The following is a 23,504-nucleotide window of genomic DNA, read 5'->3' as shown; positions in this document are numbered from 1 at the left end:
TTTACAAAAAAATAACTTTTATTGGAACTGCCTATATTCTTAGATGCTACCTTAATAATGTTTAGGTTAGGACTTGAATTATTAAGCTTTCATAATCTTACACTGAAAATCTAAGTGTAGATTAGTTCAATATAATTTATATTGAGAAGAACTTGAGGCATGAAGGCCAACACCAGCAAAAGAACTGGAAGATATGACTTCATATTGTTGTGAATGGATAATAATTTATTTTTTATTTTGTAAAATAAAGCCACCATGCACTTGTCAGCTCATAGAAAATCATAAAGCTATAAATATTCTGGTAGAGTTGATTATTGTATAGCCATCCTAGATCCTTGGAAAGGACTCAATAGGTAAACAAAAATGCCAAATCCTACCTGAACATCTGGCTGACTGTGCAAATAACCATAATAATTTATTATTCTTGTATACTACCCAACTACCAATGACTTGGGTGCCCCACAGCAATCAAGCAAAGCAGCTACAATAAAATACTTCATGCTTCTTTATTTAGAATATCTTCATTTATAAGTAATTAATTACCTTTCCTTTGGGTTTAGGTGCCAGAATCACCTTCTTCTTTGCCCTAAAGAGGACAGCACAAAGCTAATTATGAGAATATCTGCAATTTTTATTCAACCACTAGTTCCAATTGAAAATTTACTGCTATAATTTTATTGCTAGTTAATTTTATTGCTTATTTAAATTCAGGATTTTTAGCAGGTGACTCTTGCAGAAGTGGTGCCACTTTGAACAAGCATTATACCCAGAATCATTTCCAGAATAATTGCAAATGCTTCTGAAAACAAGGCAAAATAATCTTCAGGTGAAACAGTACATGCACTGGAGATTAATGGCCTTTCCCTAAAAGCTCATTCCATAGTTTTGATGATATCATTGGGAATATCCAAACAGGTAAGCTAAGTCTTTCACAGAAAGATTACTTGCTGGATTCTGAGTAATTACAGCATGAAAAGAGCAAAACACTAGAAACTTTATATGTCTGTTTTTCATATAAAACAGCTCTACAGCAGCACACACACACCCTCCACAAGTATAACTGGGAGTAAGAATATGCACAAAGATCTAAAAGCAATTGTTTGAAATATAGTATCATGTAATGTTTGGAAATCCTCTGACAAGTGGGTATTTATTATTTTTAAAATGTAAAAAAATAAATATTAATTTCTGACAACTGAGTAGCAATATTATATGTTTAATATTAAATTATTAGCTAACTACTTGCTCCAGAATCTGTTTTCATATTAAAGCATAATTTCATAAATTTAATAAAATATATTGCATATTACCTGTTTGCAAAATTCATGTTTTTAGAATGTCAAGAATAAGCCATAATACATTAGAATTTTGAATTTCTATTACCAATAACAACCAAACAATAAAAACAACTGTAATAAACATAAATTATTATGAAATTCTAAGACAAACATGATTAAAGAATTTTAGATGAACAGAAAACATATATATATTGATGTTATACTCACGGAGCAGATGTGAGATGATTATGAACACTTCGGCTTTCTTTAAATAGCATCCTGTAGAGAGATATGTGGAGAAGAAATAATTATAATTTATTAAATTTATCAATTGTTTCTCACAAATAATTTTATGAACTTATTTATGTATACACCTTAAGAAGAAGGCTGAAGACAAATATACTGAAAAATTACAACTTGATATCCTTCTTCAATATAGGCCACAGCAGGTGGCTGCAGCAAGCAAACCATAAAAACAATCAGTTATAAATATCTACAGATGACAAACAATAACTAAATCAGATGACATGAAACAGGCTGCAATATAAAAATTATTACCGTTTGTTCCACAAGACATGCTTTTTTGTCTCCCAAAAGAGGGTGGAAATGTTTGTGCATCTCATGGAATGAATATTGCTAAAACCCCGCCCACCCACCAGCCCCCACCTTTTGACCATTTTTGGCCTCCGTGTGCCCCATTTTTGGCCTTTGTGCGTCCCATTTTTGGCCTCCTAAATTTGTCTTTATTAATTTGTTACATCTGTATGTCATCCCAAAGATTCTGTGAAGCTCAATTACATAAAATCCTAAACGGCAACCATAATTCATAAAATCACAAATGGTGAAAATCTTTTTATCTGCAAAACAATAATTATATAAAATGTTCCCTCAATAACTATAAATTTGATCCAAGGTTGGTGGATCGTCTTCCACAAAGCTAATATTTTTGAACTATACTCTAGTTACACAGTGGAAAGATCAAATTAATACATCTTACAATTCAACACTTAAAAGCCCAAATACGCCTGCCTTGCATAGCATTTTAAGATTCGTTTAATTATTATCAAACAATCCTGCAAGTTTAATATCCTTTCAACCAAAAATTTCTCTTCTCAAGCCTGAAAATTTTGAATAGCAGATGATATTAGCACCCATCTCCTCACAAAGGACGTTGACTATTCAGCTGCAGTGAGTCAAACATCAAACAACTCAAGCGTTTTTGTTGAATAATGCAATACAACTTGCCCAATAAGTTTTTGTAATTTTGCAAATTTCTAGAACGATCCAAGAAATCATGATTCTCACTGCAGCATTGCTATGAAGGCCAGCACTGTAACTGTTCAATCAAGATCAATCTTAGAAAAATATTAATCAGTGAAGATCTCAACTTGTTTGAGAAGCAGAAGAACTGTTGCCTGAATAGCAACAATAGTAATGTACCACAAGATTATTTATTATTGTATGTATTTACAATTATCTGCAGGCTTCCCATTTGAACAATTCATTTGAAAAGCACTGGCCTAGAATATCATTAATTAATGTCATTGATTTTAAATATTATAAATTTAAGTATTGCAGAATCTCCCCAAAAGTAGGTATGGCAAAACAATAATGTTTAACTATGATTTGTAAGTGGATTCAAATGTCTAAATTGCAATAGAAGGGCAGATGTGAATATATAATGAACTACAAATACACATACTTGTTGGGATTACTGTAAAATGATATAAGGCACCATATATGATATATATTTAGTTTTTCTAAAAACAGTACTGAATCACAAATAGCAACTAGCTTTAAAGAACATATCAGTACATACAGATAGAAGGCCTAATGACACCAGTCTTAGGACGGATGTAACAGAGAAGAGACTAATGCTTCATTCTTTGTGGTTAAATAATATTATCTTCAAAATTCTATTTTCTATTGTTTCATCTAACTATGATCAGTGATAAAGTTTTCTCTCATCAAAAGTACGTAATAGATAATCACAAATATCATTTTTTTTTGAAGTGGTAGGAATGTTGTTTAATAGGTCAACCCTTGGGCATAAGGAATATTGTGAAGATTCTACTACAAATACCAGGATTTAACTCTGTTCCTTGATATACTACTTTTGAATTTGTTTTTCTTTACATCACACATATAACCAGAAAGCAGCCAAAGTTATTATGCTCCTATTCCAAACCATACAACTGAGGATTGTCGTTTTTTCAGCACATCTGAAGGCCTCAAAGAGCATTCATAATAAGGTTCTTCTAATATGGTCAACTCAGAATTTCATGGCCATGACTTTATTCCAAATTGTCATTTAGTTAATAGGGTATATCTTCACTTTAGTTTTTGTTCTGGGTGAAGAGGGCTATTAGGGGAGTTACAATTCCCTGCTATCATATTCAGGCCATCATGCAAGAAATTGCATTTCAAGGCATCATTCCCCCTTATCAGTGTGTCGGACACCAAGATGGTCTGCTCAAGCATCAAATTTAGTAGATTCCTAAATGGCCTGGATTTTCCAAAATCCAACGCTGTCAATCCCATTGAAGCCCCTTTTGATCTAAGGATCAATGGAGAAACAAAATGGCCCAGTGCCATCATTACTCCAGTTTTATAGAATCTCAAAGGAGCCCTACACCGAGGGGCCTGATTCAAAAAGTTGTCAGCCACTGGAGTTGCCAAACAGTCAACTGAAACTAATTTTGGCAGATAATATGCCAAGATTATTGGATGCTTTGGAAAGCTAAGCAATGCAACTCCTTTAGAAGCAAAGTCATAAATGTCCATAAATGAGTCACACTTACATCTGGGTCAATGAAGAACAATCACCAGATTTTTCTGATTTTCTATGTCATTGGATCTAGATCTGCCTCTTGAATCTCAGCTCCTTGACCTTAACTAGCTCAGTAACCTCCCTGGCATTTGACTCTTGGACTGTTGTAGATTAGATGTTTCTGAACCCATGTTAAGTTTTTTACTCTGGATTAAATTTTCTAGTCATCTGGCTCTCAGGCAAGACCCTGCTCTCTTGCATATATTTCTGAGGCATGCATGTACTTGCACACTTGGCTCTTAGCCTATCTCAGTGCTTGAATGTTAGCTATTTATTAGCAAAGGATTTGTAAATGAGGGCAGTTTGTATAGTCTCACTTTGAAACATGACATAGTTTTGTTTCAGTGCTACGACATCTACAATTGTACATAAACTGCTAGGTCCCCTGTCAAATTGTATATTTATTGAAGTTGACACAACTTCTATAACTTCTACAAAATGAAATACAACTTTCTGCAAATCTGAAATTACACATTATTTATGTACAGTTATTTACAAATTCCCACAATCAGTGAGGAAGCAAGCCGAAGAGAAGCTGGATATTTCAGCAAGACAATGATCTGAAAGACACCTTAACAATGAAGAAAGAAAAGAAAAGAAATTGAAGTTGGTTTGAGAGTTCTTATGCTTGATTATTATTGAAAATATGTGCAGAAATTACAAACAAGTAGCACATGCAATGGAAAAAATATCCAAAACCAAGAATAGAAAGAATTGGATCAGCAGTGCCTAAGTCTTAACAGAAATTCAGTGTCGGACAATATTAATATAATGGTTTTATTTGTTTACACAAATACCATCTAGTTCATAGACTCACAGTTGTTAAAATCCAACAGAATAAGCAATACATTTAAAAATACCACATTATGATAGCTAACTAATTTGGCAACCCTGACATCAATGGCACACAAATGCTCTGTGGAAGAAAAAAAATCCTCAACAACAGGGGTGTCAAACTCACGTCACGGCAGCGTCACAGGAAGTATCGGGACTTTTTTCCTCTTTGCTAAACTGGGCATGGGCATGACCAGCACATGACGCATCTGGCCCGCAGGAGGAAGCTATGAGGAAGGATGCCAACTAGCAATCAATGCTGTAACTGTAATACATAGGTGTATTACATGGCTGTAATACATGGCTAACTTCAATTAGCAGATAGGCTGGTGCATCTTGGATCAGCTGAAGCTTATTAAGTTTTTTAAGGCGGGCCCCATATATATTACACAAAGTAACAATACAAAAGTTGATTAGGGCATGAATCAGTTATCAAGTTTCCCAGTCTAAAAAGGCCTGCAATTAGTGCACTAACCAAAATTGGAGCAACCACATACACTTATCATTCTTTGTCTTTACATGCTGACTGGAACCACTCACTTAGGGAAAAATGGGCTGATTACCAAGCAGTGCTTCAAACCTTAATTGTTATAGGCAGTCAGAAATATACCATAACCAGTGGTATTTGGTTGTGGTCATTGAGAAGTTTAACAAGACATACTCTCTCTCCATCCATGTCTCAACAGAGGTAATCCACTGGGGTGACCAGCACCGTTTCCAAACCATATTCATGCCTGATTCTTCTAGGACAATTTGTAACTGATGCTTCACCAACTTCACTAAACACTTGCCTAAAAAAAAGAAGAATGGCAATCAGGCCAAAGAAACCCAGATACAAGGGAAGATATGTAGCTCTCAAAGTATCTCACTGGAATATCCAGTGGAGTTTTGTTCCTGGTGAATGCAAGCAATTTTACCTACAAAACAACTAAACAAATCACAAGAGATTGCTGAAAGTCCTCCCTCCAATTCTCCCTAAAAGGGAAAGGATAATCTTGGACATAGCCACTGCAATCACAATAAGAGTGAAGAAATAAATCCAATTCATCAGTCTTAATGATGTAATATATTCCTCAATGTGGGAACCAACTATCATCAATCACATATTGTCTTCATTGTTTTAATTGTTGCTCTAGGTGTGTCTTCACCTCCTACAGCTCCCCAGTAAATCAAGTAACCCTCTGTGAGGAAGGAGAAGCTGCTTAAGGGCAATCTCATCCAACACTCATCCATATTCCTGAGATTGGCAAGGGACATCACATAGCTGATTGCAAGAATGCTTGGAAATTACCCACGCATCCTCAGAGAATTCATTAATATTTGGGGTAATCTATTTTAACTGGTTTACCAACCATGTAGAGATTAGTTGAGTGGATAATGTATTTCTTAGCTGGAAAATCATATGAAAATGAGTAAAGACAATGTTCTCCATACTCAGATTACATTTAGTCAGTTCTGCGGTAAACACCGGGTTTAATGTGTGGCCATCAACTTGCATGCTGGACCCAAAATCTTCTGCAGTAAGTCTGTGGTCTCTACAGAAGAGATGACTTCTCTACAGATGATTCTTCTATAGAAAATAGAGATTGCAATCCAGGGAATTTTACCACCAAACTGTCCAAAAGATCCAGAAGCTTGGGCAGACATATTGGAGGTGAAGCAGATGGTACCAAAGAGGCACTCATCTTTTCCCTAAAGCCCAATGTATCATACAGGTATTCACTTGGCTAGCTCTGGGGAAGTGCTTCTAGTCACTAACTTTCACAAACAGTTACCACTTTACCTCCTTCCCAATTACTGTTTCAAAGCTACTGGAGCAGCTAGAAACCTGGCAGGAAAATTTCAAGCGGGTTACAGCTCTATGTAAACCAGATCTTTATGATGTAATCCACATTTGCAAGCTCACCCATACAGATCTAGCACTGAGCCACGATAGTGCAGTGGTTAGAGTGCAGTACTTCAGGCTACTTCTGCTAACTGCCCGCATTTTGGCAGTTCAAATCTCACTAGGCTCAAGATTGACTCGGCCTTCCATCCTTCCAAGATGGGTAAAATGAGGATCCAAATTGTTGGGAGCAATATGCTGACTCTGTAACCTGCTTAGCGAGGGCTGTAAAGTACTATAAAGTGGCATATAAGTCTAAGTGCTATTGCTATTGCTATTGATTGAGAGTCTGGCATGATGAAAAGAATGTATGGATAAATGTATATTGAATGCTTTGATAATAAGCTGGTGGTAATAACAGATTGTCTGATAATATAAATGTGTACATCTATATGCAGATAATGCTGCACTGTTGGCTGAAAAAATAAATTTGCAAAAGTGAATTGAGAATTATTTTCATAGATATTGTATGACATAACAATATGATGGAATGTAAATGGCCCTGAGAAAGGGGAAGGGATCAACGAACTATTAAGAGAGGGAGAGTTCAGAAAAGACTATTCTGTCTTGCAAAAGAAAGCATGAGAAAGAAATTCAAAACACTTTGATTTTATTTGGAGTAAGATTTACTTGCTGTCAGGATTGTTATTGTATCCTGGCACAATAGAGCATTCCTGAAATGGATGCTGCTCCTCTTTTATTTTGTCTACCTCAAAGCATTGACAACAATATTGGCTTTCAACAGTGAGGCATCAGAACTTGCCTTCAAGACCTGGAATATGACAACAGATCCTTGAAGCAACTTGTCTGCACAACATGGCCAAGGCATTATTGCAGCATCAACACCAGCTAGATATAGAAATAATGAACCTGCACAGTGCCATGATACAGCGAGCACAACATCTGGGACAAAGCTTACCTCAGCTGGAAGTGGCCCCACAAGTTGCCCCATAGCCACAGTTACTTTGATCTCCTGGAAGTCTGCTGGAGAAGTTCAGTGGGGCACAGGATCACTATTCCTGACTTTCACTATTCAATGTGAATTATTCATGGTGAAGAGACCAGTAGAATTTCCAACTGATCGGAGTAAAGTAGCCTTCGTTCTCAGCCTGTTGAAGGAAGGAGCAGCCTGATGGGCAATTCCGCTCATTGAGAGCAATGATGCAGTCTTAGATAACTACCAGAATTTCATGCAAAGATTTAGAGCTGCTTTTGATATTGCGGCCAGAAGAGGCATCACAAATTGGGAGAATTACAAGCTGAAGCAAGAAAATAATCACGTTCATGAGTAGGTAGTTGATTTTTAGTTGTATGTCAAAGATGGATACTGGAAGTATTTTGCCTTGATCAACCAGTTTTGAGAAGGACTTTCTGATAAACTGAAGAATAGATTAGTAAGACAGGGCACTTTAGAAAATTTAGAAGAGCAATTTCAGTATTACATGCTGATTGGCAGAGAGCAGAAGGAATTGAAGCATAAGGAGTACAATCAAGACATTTTTACAGACTTTCATAACCTCTATCCCTCCACCACCACCCTGTTGTCTCCTCAAACTCCAACCGTGCCACCTGTATAAATAGGAACAGTGAGATCTTTGTCTGCAGCAGAGATAAAAAGAAAATGAGCTCTTGCTTTGTGTTTTTATTAGGGAGCTCTAGCACAACTAGCTATGGTTTGTACTGCTAAAGTTCCATAATCTGAGTTGACTATAAAAAGTCATACTTGCGGAAATGTGTGTCACCTCACAAGTAAATATTTGAATTTCTCCAGAGACTCATCTTTCAAAAACTTCTATCTTCCAAATGTTTCAACAATTAAAAAGAGTTCTGAAGGTCAACAGTTAGTCTTCACACCCCAAAAGCCCCAGAAATACAACTTTCAGCTCTTTTGGACTAGGTGCAATTACGAATTTCATGGATAAAACTAGAGTGTGTCATTTTGATTTACCTAAACAGTTGCGAGAAAGATCAATGCTAATGGAAATGACTGACAGTCAACCTCTTTGGGTTGGTCCCATTTTGCAACATACTATCCCACAATAAATTATTATGTAGAATTTTTACTACTGTATATCACAGCTTTTTTATATCCTTTTTTCCCCCCATGAATTGTTTATTTTTATATTTTAAAAAACATCTCTTGGTGAACAATATGGTTCCAGGTTTTTACATTTCAATAAAAACATGACTATAGTTACATATTCATCTTTCGTATTTAATTTCATATTGTATTATTACTTATTCCATTTTCCTTTAAATATTCTCAAATATTCTTATATTCATTACACTTATTTTATCCAATTCCAATTCATATCATAACTTATTTCAGTTTTCCTTAAATATTCTCATATCTTGCTTTACAATATTATCTAAAATTCTTATTTCGTTTCTATATTCATTACACATATTTACCTGTCACATTTTATCATTTTATTCATTACACATATTTATCTGTCACATTTGCAATTTTATCATACTATTATTCCATTCATTGTTCAATAGGGTCCATTCGAATTCTAATAATCCAAAAGTTGTCCCTTTTAACTGTCAATTCGAGTTTGCTACCCTTTGCCTTATACACTCCCTCAATTTATTCTCTTTAAATCCTTATAAAACTTTACCATAGTATAGTCATTTTTAAATTATCACATTCTACATTAATAGCAATATCCTTAATAATATATATATATATATATATATATATATATATATATATATATATATATATATATATATATGAGTCAGATTCCGCATGGTATTCTTTTTCTTAATTACATTCTAAATCATCTATTTATTTCAAAAATATTACTCTATTCAATTAATTTTAGAAACTGATAATAGTCTTTCCATTACAATTCTCATAGTTCATTTTAACTTTATTCATCACTTTATTAAATATCAATTAATATAGTTATAATAAATTCCCATTTCCATATCTATTTCAATTGAATCTATATCTGATTTAACAATAATCCTTAGAAAAAAAAATCAGTTCCATTCTTTTCTATTTTTAAATCCATGTTCTTTTGTATCACCACACGTTACCTTGCAGAATACTCTTTCCTGTTTTTCTTCTACCCATTGTCTTTCACCCTCCTGACTATATAATTTCTCTTCATTTTTGTTTGCTTTCTGCTTCTCATCATTTTCTGATCATTTCTCTTAATTCTCCTTTTTTCCTTTATCATTTCTCTCCATTTCTTATTCCAGTTATTTATTTTATCCCTCTCCCTCTCTTGATTTTTCCTCTGTAATTCCCTCTTCTGCTGTTTCCTTTTCCTTTAATTTTCCAAACTATTCCCCCTTTAATTATCACATCAAACCTCAAGTTTTTAGCTTTAATATTTTTTCCTGTTTTAATGTTTGTTGTTCCACTTGTTCTTTAAGGCTGGTTTCCTCTTTATTTAACTCCTCCCCCTCTGGTTCTCTTTGTTCTTCTTCAATCTGCGTCACCATTTCTAATTTTTGTAGTATAATACTGCACATTTCCATCTTTTCCTTCATATTTTGTCATTCCATTTTTATTTCCACACTAATCCTCCCATTTTGTACACTTCTTCTCCCCCATTTTCTTTAGTATTTATGTCCAATCCAATTGTCCAGTAGTTTATTATAATTAGCATCTTTTATATTTAATTTCAACAGTCAGTGTCCATAAATCTTTGTTTCTAGGTTCCTTCTGTTAATTTCTTTTCCAACTTTTTCCCAAAGTCACGAAACAATCCCAGGGCAATTTCTTCACATATCTTTTTTTCCTTGTAATATTCTAGTATTTAATTTTTCAGGGTTTTTATTTTATTATAATGGAATTCCTTTTATTTCCTTTCAAATTCCACTTTTAAAAAGACCAAGTACTTTTCAAAGAGTCATTGAAATTTTCCCTTTATCATTAGGTGGCGTTCTCAGTTCTGTTTCCACGTTCCACCCTTTCTTTTCACTTTTTCCTTTTTTTAAAGCTGATATTAATTTCACTAATTATTCCAATTATTAGCTATTATTTCTTTTTAACACATTCAATTGCAGCATTTAATTATGCCTATATAGTGCCAAAATACAAATAATTATCCAGTTAAATTTCCAAGTCTTTTATAATCCAATATTTTCCTCTGAATTTTCCACCTCCCAATTAATTCTTTTCAAAGTCCAAAGCCAATTTCAGAAGTTTCCAATTTTGTTCACTCTTTCTCTGGTCGTCACTTCTACAATCTTTCATAAAAACTTCTTTGTTTCTTAATTCCAGGGTACCTTAATTTCCATGTATTTTACCAGGTTCAAACTGCTCACAGCTTCACTGCTCCAGAACAGTCTTAGTTTCACAGACTGCTTCCCGGTGGCTGTTTTTAACCACTGCTACAACTTGTCTTCGGATGGGGTTTACCTTGTCAGGGAGGGGAGATGCAGCTCCCCTCGACCCTCCAGGCAGTCTCCGCTTTCTTCACCACCCCTCCAGGGTGGTTCTGGTCCCAATCAGGACCTTCCAACAAGCAAGCACAGAGTGAAACCACACACAATTGCGGATTCCACTCCGACACAACAGAAGCACAACCAGAAGTTTGTTTTTTAAATATCCTGATAGCAATGGGCAAAAATTGGCTGCAAACTCACAAACCAGATATCCACTGGGAACGAAGTCATTTTTTCTCTCTCAAAAGTTTTAATATCATTTGCATAAAATAAGCTCTTCCCGCTTCCCCCAAGATGGCATGATGAGTGCCTGAGGGATTTGTTTCTTCTGCCAATGAACAGCTGATTATTTTTTTTGCTAAAATCAGTTCTTTGGCAGTCCTCCCTAGATCTGAATGGGAACACCTAGGAAAGCCCCTAGATGAATCTTGAATTACTGTAGACCTTCCTGGGAAGAAGAATCTTGAGGGCTGCAATTTCCAGATTGATGGTGATTGGGTAATTGACTTACTAAATCTAATTGGAAAATGATTTGGACTTGGAATGGATTGACAACAGAGGTTTATAATTTAGGGGAATAAGACACAATTGTTGGGAAGTTTTCAACCAAAATCTTAAGAACAAGTTTTATTATTAAGAATCAGATGAAGGTATTTGATTCTGGAGAAATTAGAGATAATGACTGTAGTGACTGTAGGCTTTCTACGAGTTAAATACAACAGATTGCTAACAGAAAGTGTTAAAGTTTAACTTTGCTGTTGGTTCATCTGTTAACTACTTTGTCTCTTTATAGATGACAGGTCAAATTGGCTATATTATATATATTTGTCGGTATTCAATTAGGGGGGATAATATATCTATGTGTTTTTGTCTTTTTTAATACACTTTTTTCTTTTTTAATGTTTTTTCTATCTTTGATTTGTTTTTGTAATTTTTTTCCTGTTTTTGAAGTTTGTATTTTACCTTAATTTTCTGAATAAAATAAAATTTATTTTTAAAAATTCTCTTCCCCTTCTTCTTCCAATCCTCTCTACATATAGAACCTCTCGTATAATAGAAAAATACAGTTTTTGTGGATTTTTGAGTAATAGAAATAAAGCACCTTCCCCTGCCCCAAGTACAATCAACATACTGTTTGAAAAGCCTATATCCCACCAATATCCCGTATCTATTCAAGAGTCACCATAGAATTAAAGATAACAAGATGAAGGACAGCTTTTGCCTACTAGGATCAATCAATGGTAAAAGAAGAAGCAGTCAGGCTTCTTCTGCAGGCTACTACCAGCAGAAGAGCAGCCAGCCATGAAGGCCTTGAAAAATATATTCAAATTCCACAATGTATCTATACCTACAAAGATCAAAATCATGCAAGTCATGGTATTCCCTATGATGTTTTATGGAAGTGAACGTTGGACTTTAAAGAAGCAGGATATGAACAGTAATGATGCCTTTGAACTTTGGTATTGGAGAAGACTCTTGAGAATATTGTGGACAGTCAAGAAAATAAACTAATGGATTGCTGAACAAATCAACCCATTGTTCTCACACAAAGCACAACTGACCAGGTTAGCCTATAGGTAGTCCTCAATATATGAGAGTAACTGAGCCTGGAATTATAGTCATAAGTCATACAGTGTCATGGATCCCCACTGGTCACCTCTCTGAACGTGAGTTCAGAGGACAGGGGTGAGTGAGTCAGCAGAGGAAAGCACAGAGCCAAATGTTGGTCAGAATCAGGGCTCGGAGAGTGCTAGCCTACCAGAGCAGCCTCAGCTGGGTCAATCAGACAAATGGCAGGCTGAGGTTGAGCTAGGTGAGCCACAGCTGCAGCAAGTTGGCCAGGAAGTTCCAGACAAGGACCAGGAGCAGCTGCTGCCCAATAGCAATGAGAAGGAGGTGGAGTCCACACTTCCTCCTGATCTAAGGACAGGTAGAGAAGAGAGGAGACAAGCACAACGCCAGTCAGCTAGATTACTTGTGAAGAGGCAATTTTCTCTCATGAAGGGCTGCATCAGCATTGCCTAAATCCCACCCTGAGGTCTTGAGCGTTGCTGAAGCAATGTGCCCAGTTCCATGCCTTGTGTGCTTGTGCCATGTATCCTAACCTGTTTGAATTGCAGACTTCATGTGTGTCTGTTGGACTGGGTTACCCTGTGATTCTTGTGCTGAGCTTAGAATCTGGACCTGCACAACCTTTTGGGGGCGGCGGTGTATAGAACTCTTGCTATATGTGCATGTGTGTAGGGGAAGCAGGGCAGCACAAAAAGACCATAAAATCAGGTGGTTAATGGTGATCATTAAGTGGTCTGCAGTTGTTAAACAAGTCCATTTTCCCCATTGGAGTTATTTGCTGGAAATTGGGAACCACAAACTAGCAAAAATGCCAAAAATAATTGTCACATGTCCATGGGACACTGCAAGCAACTGCAAATGCAAACTGATTGACAGTAGCCCAAAATGAGGTCATGTGACTATGGGAAAGATTGCGGCAATCAAGACTTTTGAAAATGGGTTTTTAAGTAGCTGAGGAAGTCCATCATTAACTTTGAATGGCTGCTAAGTGACTGCCATTAAGCAAAGACTACCTGTACATTGGACACCTAATAGGAAGATCCATCTCGCTGGGAAACATGAAGGAAAGAGAAGAAGAGTAGCATGATTAATGGACTTAGTTATAGTGGTGATAAATGTACCACTGGGAGACTTGAAGGAATAAAGGCTAGAAAATCTATGCTATTGCTAGGAGTTGAAAATACTTGACAACATATAATCAATCAATCAGTGAAGGTGGCAAAATAGCAACAGATAATAAACCAAAGGCACTGTATTTTCATCTCAGTTCTCCCCACATGAAATCATGTGCTTCATGTTGGGGTGTGGGGTAGGGAAATACCTCTTTATTTCAAATAAGCTGACATTTCCAGGACATGATGATCCCCATTCTAGCTTACTGACAAAGCTTGTTTGAGGACTCAACCAAATATGTACTATTTTTTAGAAATCCTGGAAAACACCCTGCTGAGGTGCCAGAGGACTGCAGAAAAGCAAATGTTCTACCTATCATCAAAAGGAATTAAAGGACCCCAAAATCAGACCAATAAGTGTAACAGTGAAAACCAGTTTGGTGTAGTGGTTAAGGTATCATGCTAGAAACTGGAATAACATGTTATATTCCTGCCTTGGGCATAAAGGCAACTGAGTCACCTTGGGTCAATCACTCTCTCTTTCAACCATAGGATGGAGGCAACGATAATTTGCCAAGAAAAATGAAGGGACTTGTTCAGGCAATTGCCAAGTCAACACCAACTCAAAGGAACGCACAACACACATACACAAAGTATGCCCAGGAAGATCCTACACTTTCTAAATGAAGGAAATATTTGTAAAAATTAATTGATGTTTCAAAACTAGGATCTTGAAAAGCTACAAAAAGTAGCTTAAATTGGATGAAATTTCAGAGGGTTTTTTCCCATTCAAAAAGATCTTCAAAGACTGTTTGATTACAAAATGAATGCAAATTAATAATATGATATAAATGCAAAAAATGAGGGGGGAATATAATTTTAAGATATTTCAAGAATATTTTAATTTACAAATTATAGAAAACAGTAGTTTTATTTTACTTTGTATAGGTGAAACGCAAGTATTGTTTCGGTTCTGAATGCCATTCTTTGAGAAGAGTTCCAACAAACCAGAAGTTGTGTAAAGAAATGCACCAACCCTGCCTCCAATTTATGTTTTGAGAAGACTGAACAAGTCTTGATACCAAGACCTAGTCTATATTCCAGAATATTTAATAGAGTTGAGTTATCAAAAGATAAACTGCTATTAAAAGTTTTAAAAAGTGATTGTGAGAGAAGGTAGAAATTGTAAGATGTCTGTTAAGGATTAAGAAGAGATAGTAGCTCTAAGCTGCTGGACATATTCAGATAGAAGTTATAAAATCATTTATCAGGAATACTTTATTTGGATCCTTGTCTAAGCAGGATCTATGGGCAGAGGGGGGATTGTATAGTACAAACACACCTGGAGCAATCACCCACTGATCCAAATAGCCATGTTCAACTATGTTTCTATTATCCTAATAATAGCTAGTTGTATACTTTTGTAAACTCACTAAAAAGAAAGATCTCAAACCTTAGAACACTCTCATATGTAAGCTGCTCATTCTTATCCACCTATCTCCAAGCTTTTTATATTTTCTTACCTTGACTAAAGTTTTGTGACTTGTATTTATCTTTTCAGTCTAATCTCTTTAAGGCTAAAAACAGGTTTCAGTATTCATAAAGAGCCAAATATATAAGTCCACACTAAATATATATTAATAGTTGATTAAAGATTGTGTTATTGTAACCTAATCACTTTTGAATAAAACTTTTGGCCAGCGATTATACAACTGATTAATCAACTTTTTAAATTCAGTATTTGTAATTTCTAAATCCTCAAAAGGGTTGTTAAGATTACATGTGTATAAACTAGAACCACATTTGTCCCAATCAAGCTACAAACAATTGAAACAAGGCAGTAAGAAAGATTAGTAATTAATAGACTGAATTGTATGTATTTGGGTTGACTTTCCTGAAGTAGTCAAGACAACAAAGCAAATAGAAGCTATGATGTTTCAATTGATCATAATTTATAATATTACGCCAAAATGACATTTTCAATTTAAACCACTTTAAATGTGTTCACATATTCATATTGCTAATATGCTGGCATTAGACTGTCTTGTTATAAATAAAAGAACTAATCAAAATAATTATTTAGGGTACCTTGCACTTAATATTTTTTGTATTCTAACATGCCAGTCCTTATCATAGACTTCATGAACATAAATAACAGCAATCTGCTCTTCTTGCATAGACTGACACTTCCCATGCACTGAAGGGAAATAAAAGGGTAGTTAATTATTCCTGTGATTCTTGTGATTCTAAATAATAATGCACATTAAAATAGTTGAGTAAAATTAAAGTTGCTTCAAGTGACTTAAGTTTTTTAACAGATTTTGCAAGTTCCCAGTTGTTCCTGCATCAGTATTGCTCTCTACCTTTTAACAACCACTTTCTACCCAGTGCTATAATCTTTAGAATTCATTTTTTTAAAAACTGAAGCCTTGTTCAGGCATTACTGAAATAAATGATAATCTTAATGTTGCTCTAGTGACATTGGCTCCTTGCAGGCATTTAGGATCAATTCAAATGTCTGCAGAAGAAGTATTATTTTAGTTCCCATGTAAGATTCTGGCTAACAAGGAAATCAATACTTAATACTGCTATGCACATAGGTTTCCTTCCTACAAAAAGCCAATAGAGAGTAAGTGATATTAAAGACAGGGCTTATCAAGCACGCTCACATATTATATTATCCATTTCAGCAACATTTGAATCAAACTATTCAGCTTTTTTCTACCATTCCTAGAAGAGGTATAAAAGAACAGGTACTCTTTTGCCTATTTTCTTAAAAAAAAAAAAAAAAAAAGCCTGTTCCTCTTGTGGGCAATGAATGAACTATCTTCACCTTATCAGGCCACATTGTTTCTGGAGAAGGAAGCTTTTTGGTTTTTAATCTTCCAAATGAGCAGCTCTGTTAGTCCATTAAAAGCCATTCAGACATAAATACTTTAGACCTTGCTACATTTGGGCAGTAGTATATACTAAAAACAGAATAGTATGACTAAAGACAGAAGTTTCTAACTTTGTTGTTATTTTAATAGTAGTTTTCCACCCAAAATTCTAAATTTAGTTCTTTAGGTCTATTTTTAATGCAACATTATGTTACACACTGAAATAATAGTTGTCCTTGCACTGATTACCACAATAAAGATTTTTAAAATAAAAAATTTATTCGAGTCTGAGACTACCATAAATTCTCCATTACTCTGGCTGGTTAAATTAGGTAGAAACATCATTTTGTTTTTCAAAGCAACTGTACATATTTCACCATACTGCAAATCAGCTAAAATAAACTTCTTGTCTACACCACATTTCTTATTTATACCAAAAATAAGCTGCTATGAATTAAACAATTAAATGGATAAGTTTAAACTATTATTAAAGTTTAAAATGGCAAACACCAATAATCTTAATTCTTAATTTCTAGCAATATAGTAGCTTCCATAAGATTCATTAGGAGACAGAGAATATAGAGATTGCTAAGCTAGTAAAAGAATGCACTCTAGCAATCTGTCCCTGATCAGAGATCCTATGAAATGATTGTGCTGGAATGCTTATGGTGAAAAACAATATCTCCAACTTCACCATATTAGATGGCTTCAGCCTAATCTCCAACCTCCCATTTTTATGGAACATCATGGAGAAGATTATGGGAATCCTGGGCAAAGAATCCTGGATGAAATTAATTAGTTGAGTCATTTTCAGATAGAACTTAATTCCAGGTATGGGACATAAACAGCAATAGGTTGCTCTTGTGTATTGGACAGCAAGAGTGTAACTGTATTCTGTTAGACCTTAGCTGGTTTTGACACTGATCACAATAGTGTCTTGGACCACCTATGGCTGGTTGGAGGCACTGTATTACAGGGGTTCATCTCATTCCCAATGTTGACGTTGACAGCATTAGAGCAGAGTGACTGTCTAGCAGTCATAGCTGGGGAGGACCAGGGATACAATTATGGAGTTTCTCTTCAATTCATGGTTATACTTGGATCCATAGATGAAGACATAACCCTGAATGCCTTGTAAATTTTTGGAGTATGAAACTCTGACAACAGTCATCTTTATCTTAATTATCTCCAGACAGAATTAACGCAATGAGCTTTACAAGGCATTGCCCTTGAAGACTACCTGGAGTCCCACCACATTCACTGGGACATTTGATCTTGTCCAAGTGTTGTGTAGCTTTCAGGCACCAAAAAGTTTCTGCTCATGTTTAAAAAATACAACTTTCTTACACATCCTACATTGTGAATAGCTGTATAAATCCAGATTTATTTGCATTTGATGGGTAAATCAGATTCAACTCAGTGTTGAATCATGTCTTAAAAACATGTCTTAAAAATATGTAGGCCAACCATAAACAGGGTTATGTTTTACTACAATTAAATGATATCAAACTAATCAACAAGATATTCCCTGGACTTCTCCCACCCCACTTGCAATATAAAAAAAAATCATTATTTATTTAGTGGCCATCTACACTTTAGATTTTCCAGAAAACAACGCCTTACATTTATTTTGTAGGTTTAAGCACCATGGCATGCAATTAGCAAGTTCCATTTGTTGATGGATGGATCATCTTTGCACTTTCCCAGCAATGTAACATTACCAGATTAAAAAGAAAAGAGAATAGGAGCACCACAGGCATCAGGATATTACTCTAAGGCCTACAAACACTAATTTGGAAACTCTAGGACTAATTAATGATTTCATATACACTATTTCAGAAAATGTGTTATAACCAGTATCTAAAAATAGTATATGCTTGAATTCTGACAAAATTTAATTCGTCATATATCATAAAAACTGAATAAGAATATTTGTCTTAAATACATATCATACCTAACTTGCATCCAACCTTTTGGCCAAAGAGGCTTCACCTCTGTTTCCATAAATGTCTTGAGGTAATCTTCTGCAGATTGACTTTTATTTGGCTCTAGCTCATAACAATCCAGCTTTATCTTGACAAGGTTACACAGCAAAGTCCTGTTGAAATAAACTTGGCTGTCTTCAATACATCAAGCATCACTTGTCAAAGTTATTCGTTTACCTTTCACATTTTCTCTAAAAATAGGATTATTCAAAAATAACTTTTAGTTAACCATAGTATTCTGCATGATATAATACAACTGGTCTTTCAGTTTCTTGTACTCTGGCTTATCTTTGCTACAACTTAAAATAGGCATTTCCATTTCTTGGATGTTTCTTACCCAAGAACACTGCAACCAGTAAATACTAATTTCCCACAACTGAGAATTTGTTACTTGAAACTGTAAGAGTTATTTAAACATAGAATTGGGTTTAAGAAATGAAGATAAGCAAATCTGCACTGGAGAAAAATTCCTTATGTGTCTAATCACACTTGGTCAAATCAAGTATTCCATTTTATTCCATTCCAATACAGAGTTGAAGAGGGAAGATGAAAATGAGTTTCTTCCTTCTCATACCCATGAAGCTGGTGGAAAATGTAAAGTAAATACCACTGCACATTTCAGATTTCTAGCTTACAAGCAAAATTATTTCCATTTCTTTGACACTCCTTTTAGCTTCTCTTCTGATAATCACTCACATAGGAGCCAAGACAAATCAAATACTGAGGACAGACCTTTACAAATAAAGTAAAGATTCTGGGACAAGAATGCCAATATTGCCAAGTGTGCAAAGTCTTACACAGTGAAAGGTATGGGAAATTACAGAGTGAATATTAGATAGCACTTAGGAACAAGTAAATTAGTAAGAAAGATGAACTTCACATTAATCAAGATCAAAAGTCTTATTTCTGTTACTTCTCCATGCGGTTCATTTCCACTCCAGAACTGCATGTGTTAGCTATTATAGATTTATATTTGTGCTCCATCTCAGGAAAAAAGGTCCAAGAAATATTTTTTTTCCTGACAGATCTGAAATAAGTTTTATTACACTGTGCTATAGTAACTTAGAATACCACTAGTGGAGTATCAAACAACATAGTATCACACCTCACTGCCTCATCCCAGTGGAATTTTTTTCTTGGACCTGCAATCCTCTTTCCTGGTTTCTCGTCATCCTCCTCTTCTGAACCATTCTTGTCTCGCTCATCTTCTGCTTGCATTCTGGAGCAAAAGAGTAAGCACAGTATTGTAAAGAGTAGAAACAGAGGTAAGCTTGTTTCCTCATCATTACATTGCCAGAGAGACTGAGATATCTGCTGGTTGCTTATTTGCAATTGGCTGGCAGGAACGATCAGGTCTCTATGTGAAGATCCAATTAAACTGATGTATTGTTTCTCGTGTCTATGAACAGGAATCTATTCAAAGGGTTAACACCTGTTTAGTGTTAGAAAAGGGTCAATGGTATTCAAGGGTGGTTGGATTTAGTTCACTTGTGGCCACATAGGGACTGATCCCTCTTTTACTCCATCCTCAGGTTCTGTCACTCTTTTTCTTGTAGCAGTTGATGTTTTGGACCAAAATTGGTATTTGCAGTCAATCACCTTAAAAGTCCCTGAATGTCTACACATTTTTTGGATACTGAAATGAGCCAAATTCCATTTAGTTCATTGCAAGAATTGTCAAAAACTACCAATATGAAAGACCTTCATGAGACAAGAAGAATTGGTTGTATGACTGCATAGAAAGTAACTGAAGAATTCAGCTGTTGAAAAACAATTTGGTGGTATATCACATTTACAAAACTATTTAATAAGTGGTACAAGATTTGCCAGAAGTTCATCTACCTATTAAGTTTCATAAAAAAGAAAAACAATTACTATTTATCAGCTAATATGTCAATATAAACCAGGATGTACCACCTTTTCCAAGTAACAAAATAGCTGTTAAATCAAATTTCTTAATTTCTTAGTCAGAAATGCTATCAGATTCCTTCTGATATGCTATCAAATTATGCTATCAGATTCCTTCTGATATGTTGCAACCACAGATTAATAAGTGTTTACTCCTACAGTGAAAAGAACATAAGTAAAACTTGAAAATTTTAAAATGGAGGGCAATTTTAATGGAATGGTCCTTGAAGAATTTCAAATGGATCCAACGATTACCTCCAGGACTAAATAAAATAGTGATCACTAATAGCATCTCCTTTCCTACATGCAAGACCCCACTTAAGTTGCAACATCACTGTTGCAACTTCAGGCTACAGCTTTTCTAACAGAAATTAAACAACTTTTAACCCCACTTGTGCTGAAGATTTTCAATTACAACTCCAGTACTAACTGGACAGGCAGGGCATATTGGGAGAAAAAACCAAAACAATAAATCTAAAATATAGATATCTAGGTAAATAGAACCTATTATAAGGAATAGGAACAGCTTCCAAAAAAAGGCCAAATGAATACATGTACAGATATTCAGTATCTTTTTTACGGCAAGAGATGTATCCATCTCATAAATGTTGCACTATAATTCCAGAATTAATGTACTGCAAAAAAGCAAAATTTATATATAATATACGCAGAAAATAGCAATCACAAACATAATTTCCTCACATCTAGAACTTCATATTTTCTAATAAAATAGGACAGTTTCCCTTTCAACTCCCCCACATTGGCCAATGAGTGCTATTTGGTTTGCCTACATACTTGGCATTCTTGGCTTGACTATGTGCCTGGCAATCTTCCTGGTATTTGAATAGTTGTTCAGGCATGACACAGCTGATAGCCAACTTCAATTTTTGCAATGGTTCCTTCAAGCGATCATCCTGAGAAGATACTACCATTAAAACAGTGATACAAACAATGTAATACATTCACACACTGAATCTCTGAAGCTTAGCCTTTTCTCCCTGAAGAACGTTTCAATGTTTTTCATTTTCTGAATTAGCTTGCCTCTAAAACAACTGATTTTTTTTAATTAGCATGGCTCTAAAACAATTGATTATTTTTAAAAAAATTCAACAATAAAAACATTATTAGTTGTTAAGAAGAAAAAGGAAAATAAAGTTAGCAGTACAAAAACCCCCTCAAGAGATAAGCAAAACAAATTAAATAAAACTTAAGTGATGTAAGGGGCTGTGCCTACATTGCCATTTTCAAAACATTTATTTATTGATTTATTTGAAATATGTATAATTTAATCACTTAGAAAGGTTTACAATCTGTATCTATAAAATAGAATAAAAACTACAGTAATGCAATTGTATGGCAGCAAGTCAATTAAATGATAAACATGCCTAGTCAGGGTACTAAATCTAGAATTCAAGATCAAAGATTCAGACCATGACAATGACGCAAATAAGAAACAACTTAATATAGCCAGTATGGTCCTGCATTCAATATAAAAGAGTTGTTTTTCATTATTTGTCTTCTATAGCCAAGCTGGGATTAACTGTATTGCAAAAAACAGAACCCAAGAACATACACAGAAATCTGAACATTTAAAAATGCAGAGTGGTACCTAGAATTCATCTGATATATTTTGCTTTTTAGAATCTCTTGGTTTCCTCCAACTTTCTTGGGATTTGGAGTATGAAATGCAAAGACATTGCCTCCTGGCAAATGCTTTATCCATTCATAAAACAGACACCTACTAATTAAGAAGTGGTGCCACTCGACTCCCAATTTGTTATAGTGAGAGAGAAAGGCTCTAATAAAGGGGGGGGGGTTAGGCAAGCAAACCCAGAGAAGTGGGAAATAATTCAATGGCCAGACTATAATGGAAGTGATCTTGGAATGTGAAACAAAAATAGCTTTTTTTCTGTCTGTCTGTCTGTCTGTCTACCATCTATATCCATCCATCCATCCATCCATCCAAATTCACCCAGCAATGTTCCTACCTCTTCTGGATCTTTTTAAGGTAAAAAGGAAATTATCCCCCCCCCCATCCCTTGAAATAGATAAATAAGGCGATTTTGAAATTCATGGACCAATTTTCCAGACCATCAGATACATTAAATGAAATTTTAAAAGACTTATTTTCTTGATAGCACTTTAAAAAAAGTGTCCCTCAATTAAAACATACACTTAGATCTAGCATAAAAACAAGTCACAAATCTAATTTATTCACAATTGTGTCATCTTTTTTTAAAGTCAACCTTTTTAAAATAGTACCACAACAGTTCTCAAATATTTTTTTTAAATTAATAGTTAAAAATCAGCAATAGTTGAAAAAAGTTAGGTACTTCTGGAAAGTCTGTCCAAAGGGCTGCAATTTCTAAGTAATGGGGATTCAATTGCGTGAGAGAGCCCAGAACTAGAAATTTAACTCACAGATTAATACAAAAATAAAAGTAGTTCAAAATAGAATAATAATCATCGAAGCAATTATGTGATCTAGTTTACAGCACACTAGGAAAGTAAGTTGTCTATTTAAAAAACAATGGAATACAAATCTTTTATAACCACACACACACACATACATACAGACACAAACACCCTTGACATGCAGGTAATGCTTCATTCTATAGGGAATCAATTCTGACCCATCTATGATGTGTCTTGATTAAAATGTATCTCAGTTGGGTAGCTTTACCTGGACATTGAAATGCAATTTCTTCAAACGTTTTATCAATGTGTCCTTATTGCATGGTACAAAAGCTTCAATATGAGAATACACTCCACTTCGGAAAGTAGGATTCAATTCCTGTAACTGCATCTCAATACTGTT

At 34.9% G+C, this 23,504-nt stretch overlaps 1 protein-coding gene across 1 annotated transcript in view; it reads right to left on the bottom strand.

The window, feature by feature from the left end:
• The window catches only part of UBN2 (ubinuclein 2), a 59,132-nt gene that overhangs the window by 21,861 nt on the left and 13,767 nt on the right, over positions 1-23,504 (bottom strand). Inside the window, exons 8-13 of the mRNA XM_026697427.2 lie at positions 23,370-23,499; positions 21,482-21,600; positions 19,884-19,997; positions 18,748-18,891; positions 1,506-1,556; positions 544-586 (exon numbers count right to left, since the gene is read on the bottom strand). Coding sequence (XP_026553212.1) covers positions 544-586; positions 1,506-1,556; positions 18,748-18,891; positions 19,884-19,997; positions 21,482-21,600; positions 23,370-23,499 — 601 coding nt within the window. The remainder of the gene's footprint in view (positions 1-543; positions 587-1,505; positions 1,557-18,747; positions 18,892-19,883; positions 19,998-21,481; positions 21,601-23,369; positions 23,500-23,504) is intronic.

Source organism: Pseudonaja textilis, chromosome 5 (assembly GCF_049901715.1).
Source record: "Pseudonaja textilis isolate UNSWEBS1 chromosome 5, rPseTex1.2, whole genome shotgun sequence".
NCBI lineage: Eukaryota > Metazoa > Chordata > Lepidosauria > Squamata > Elapidae > Pseudonaja > Pseudonaja textilis.
This window is presented reverse-complemented; position numbering and strand designations above follow the sequence as displayed.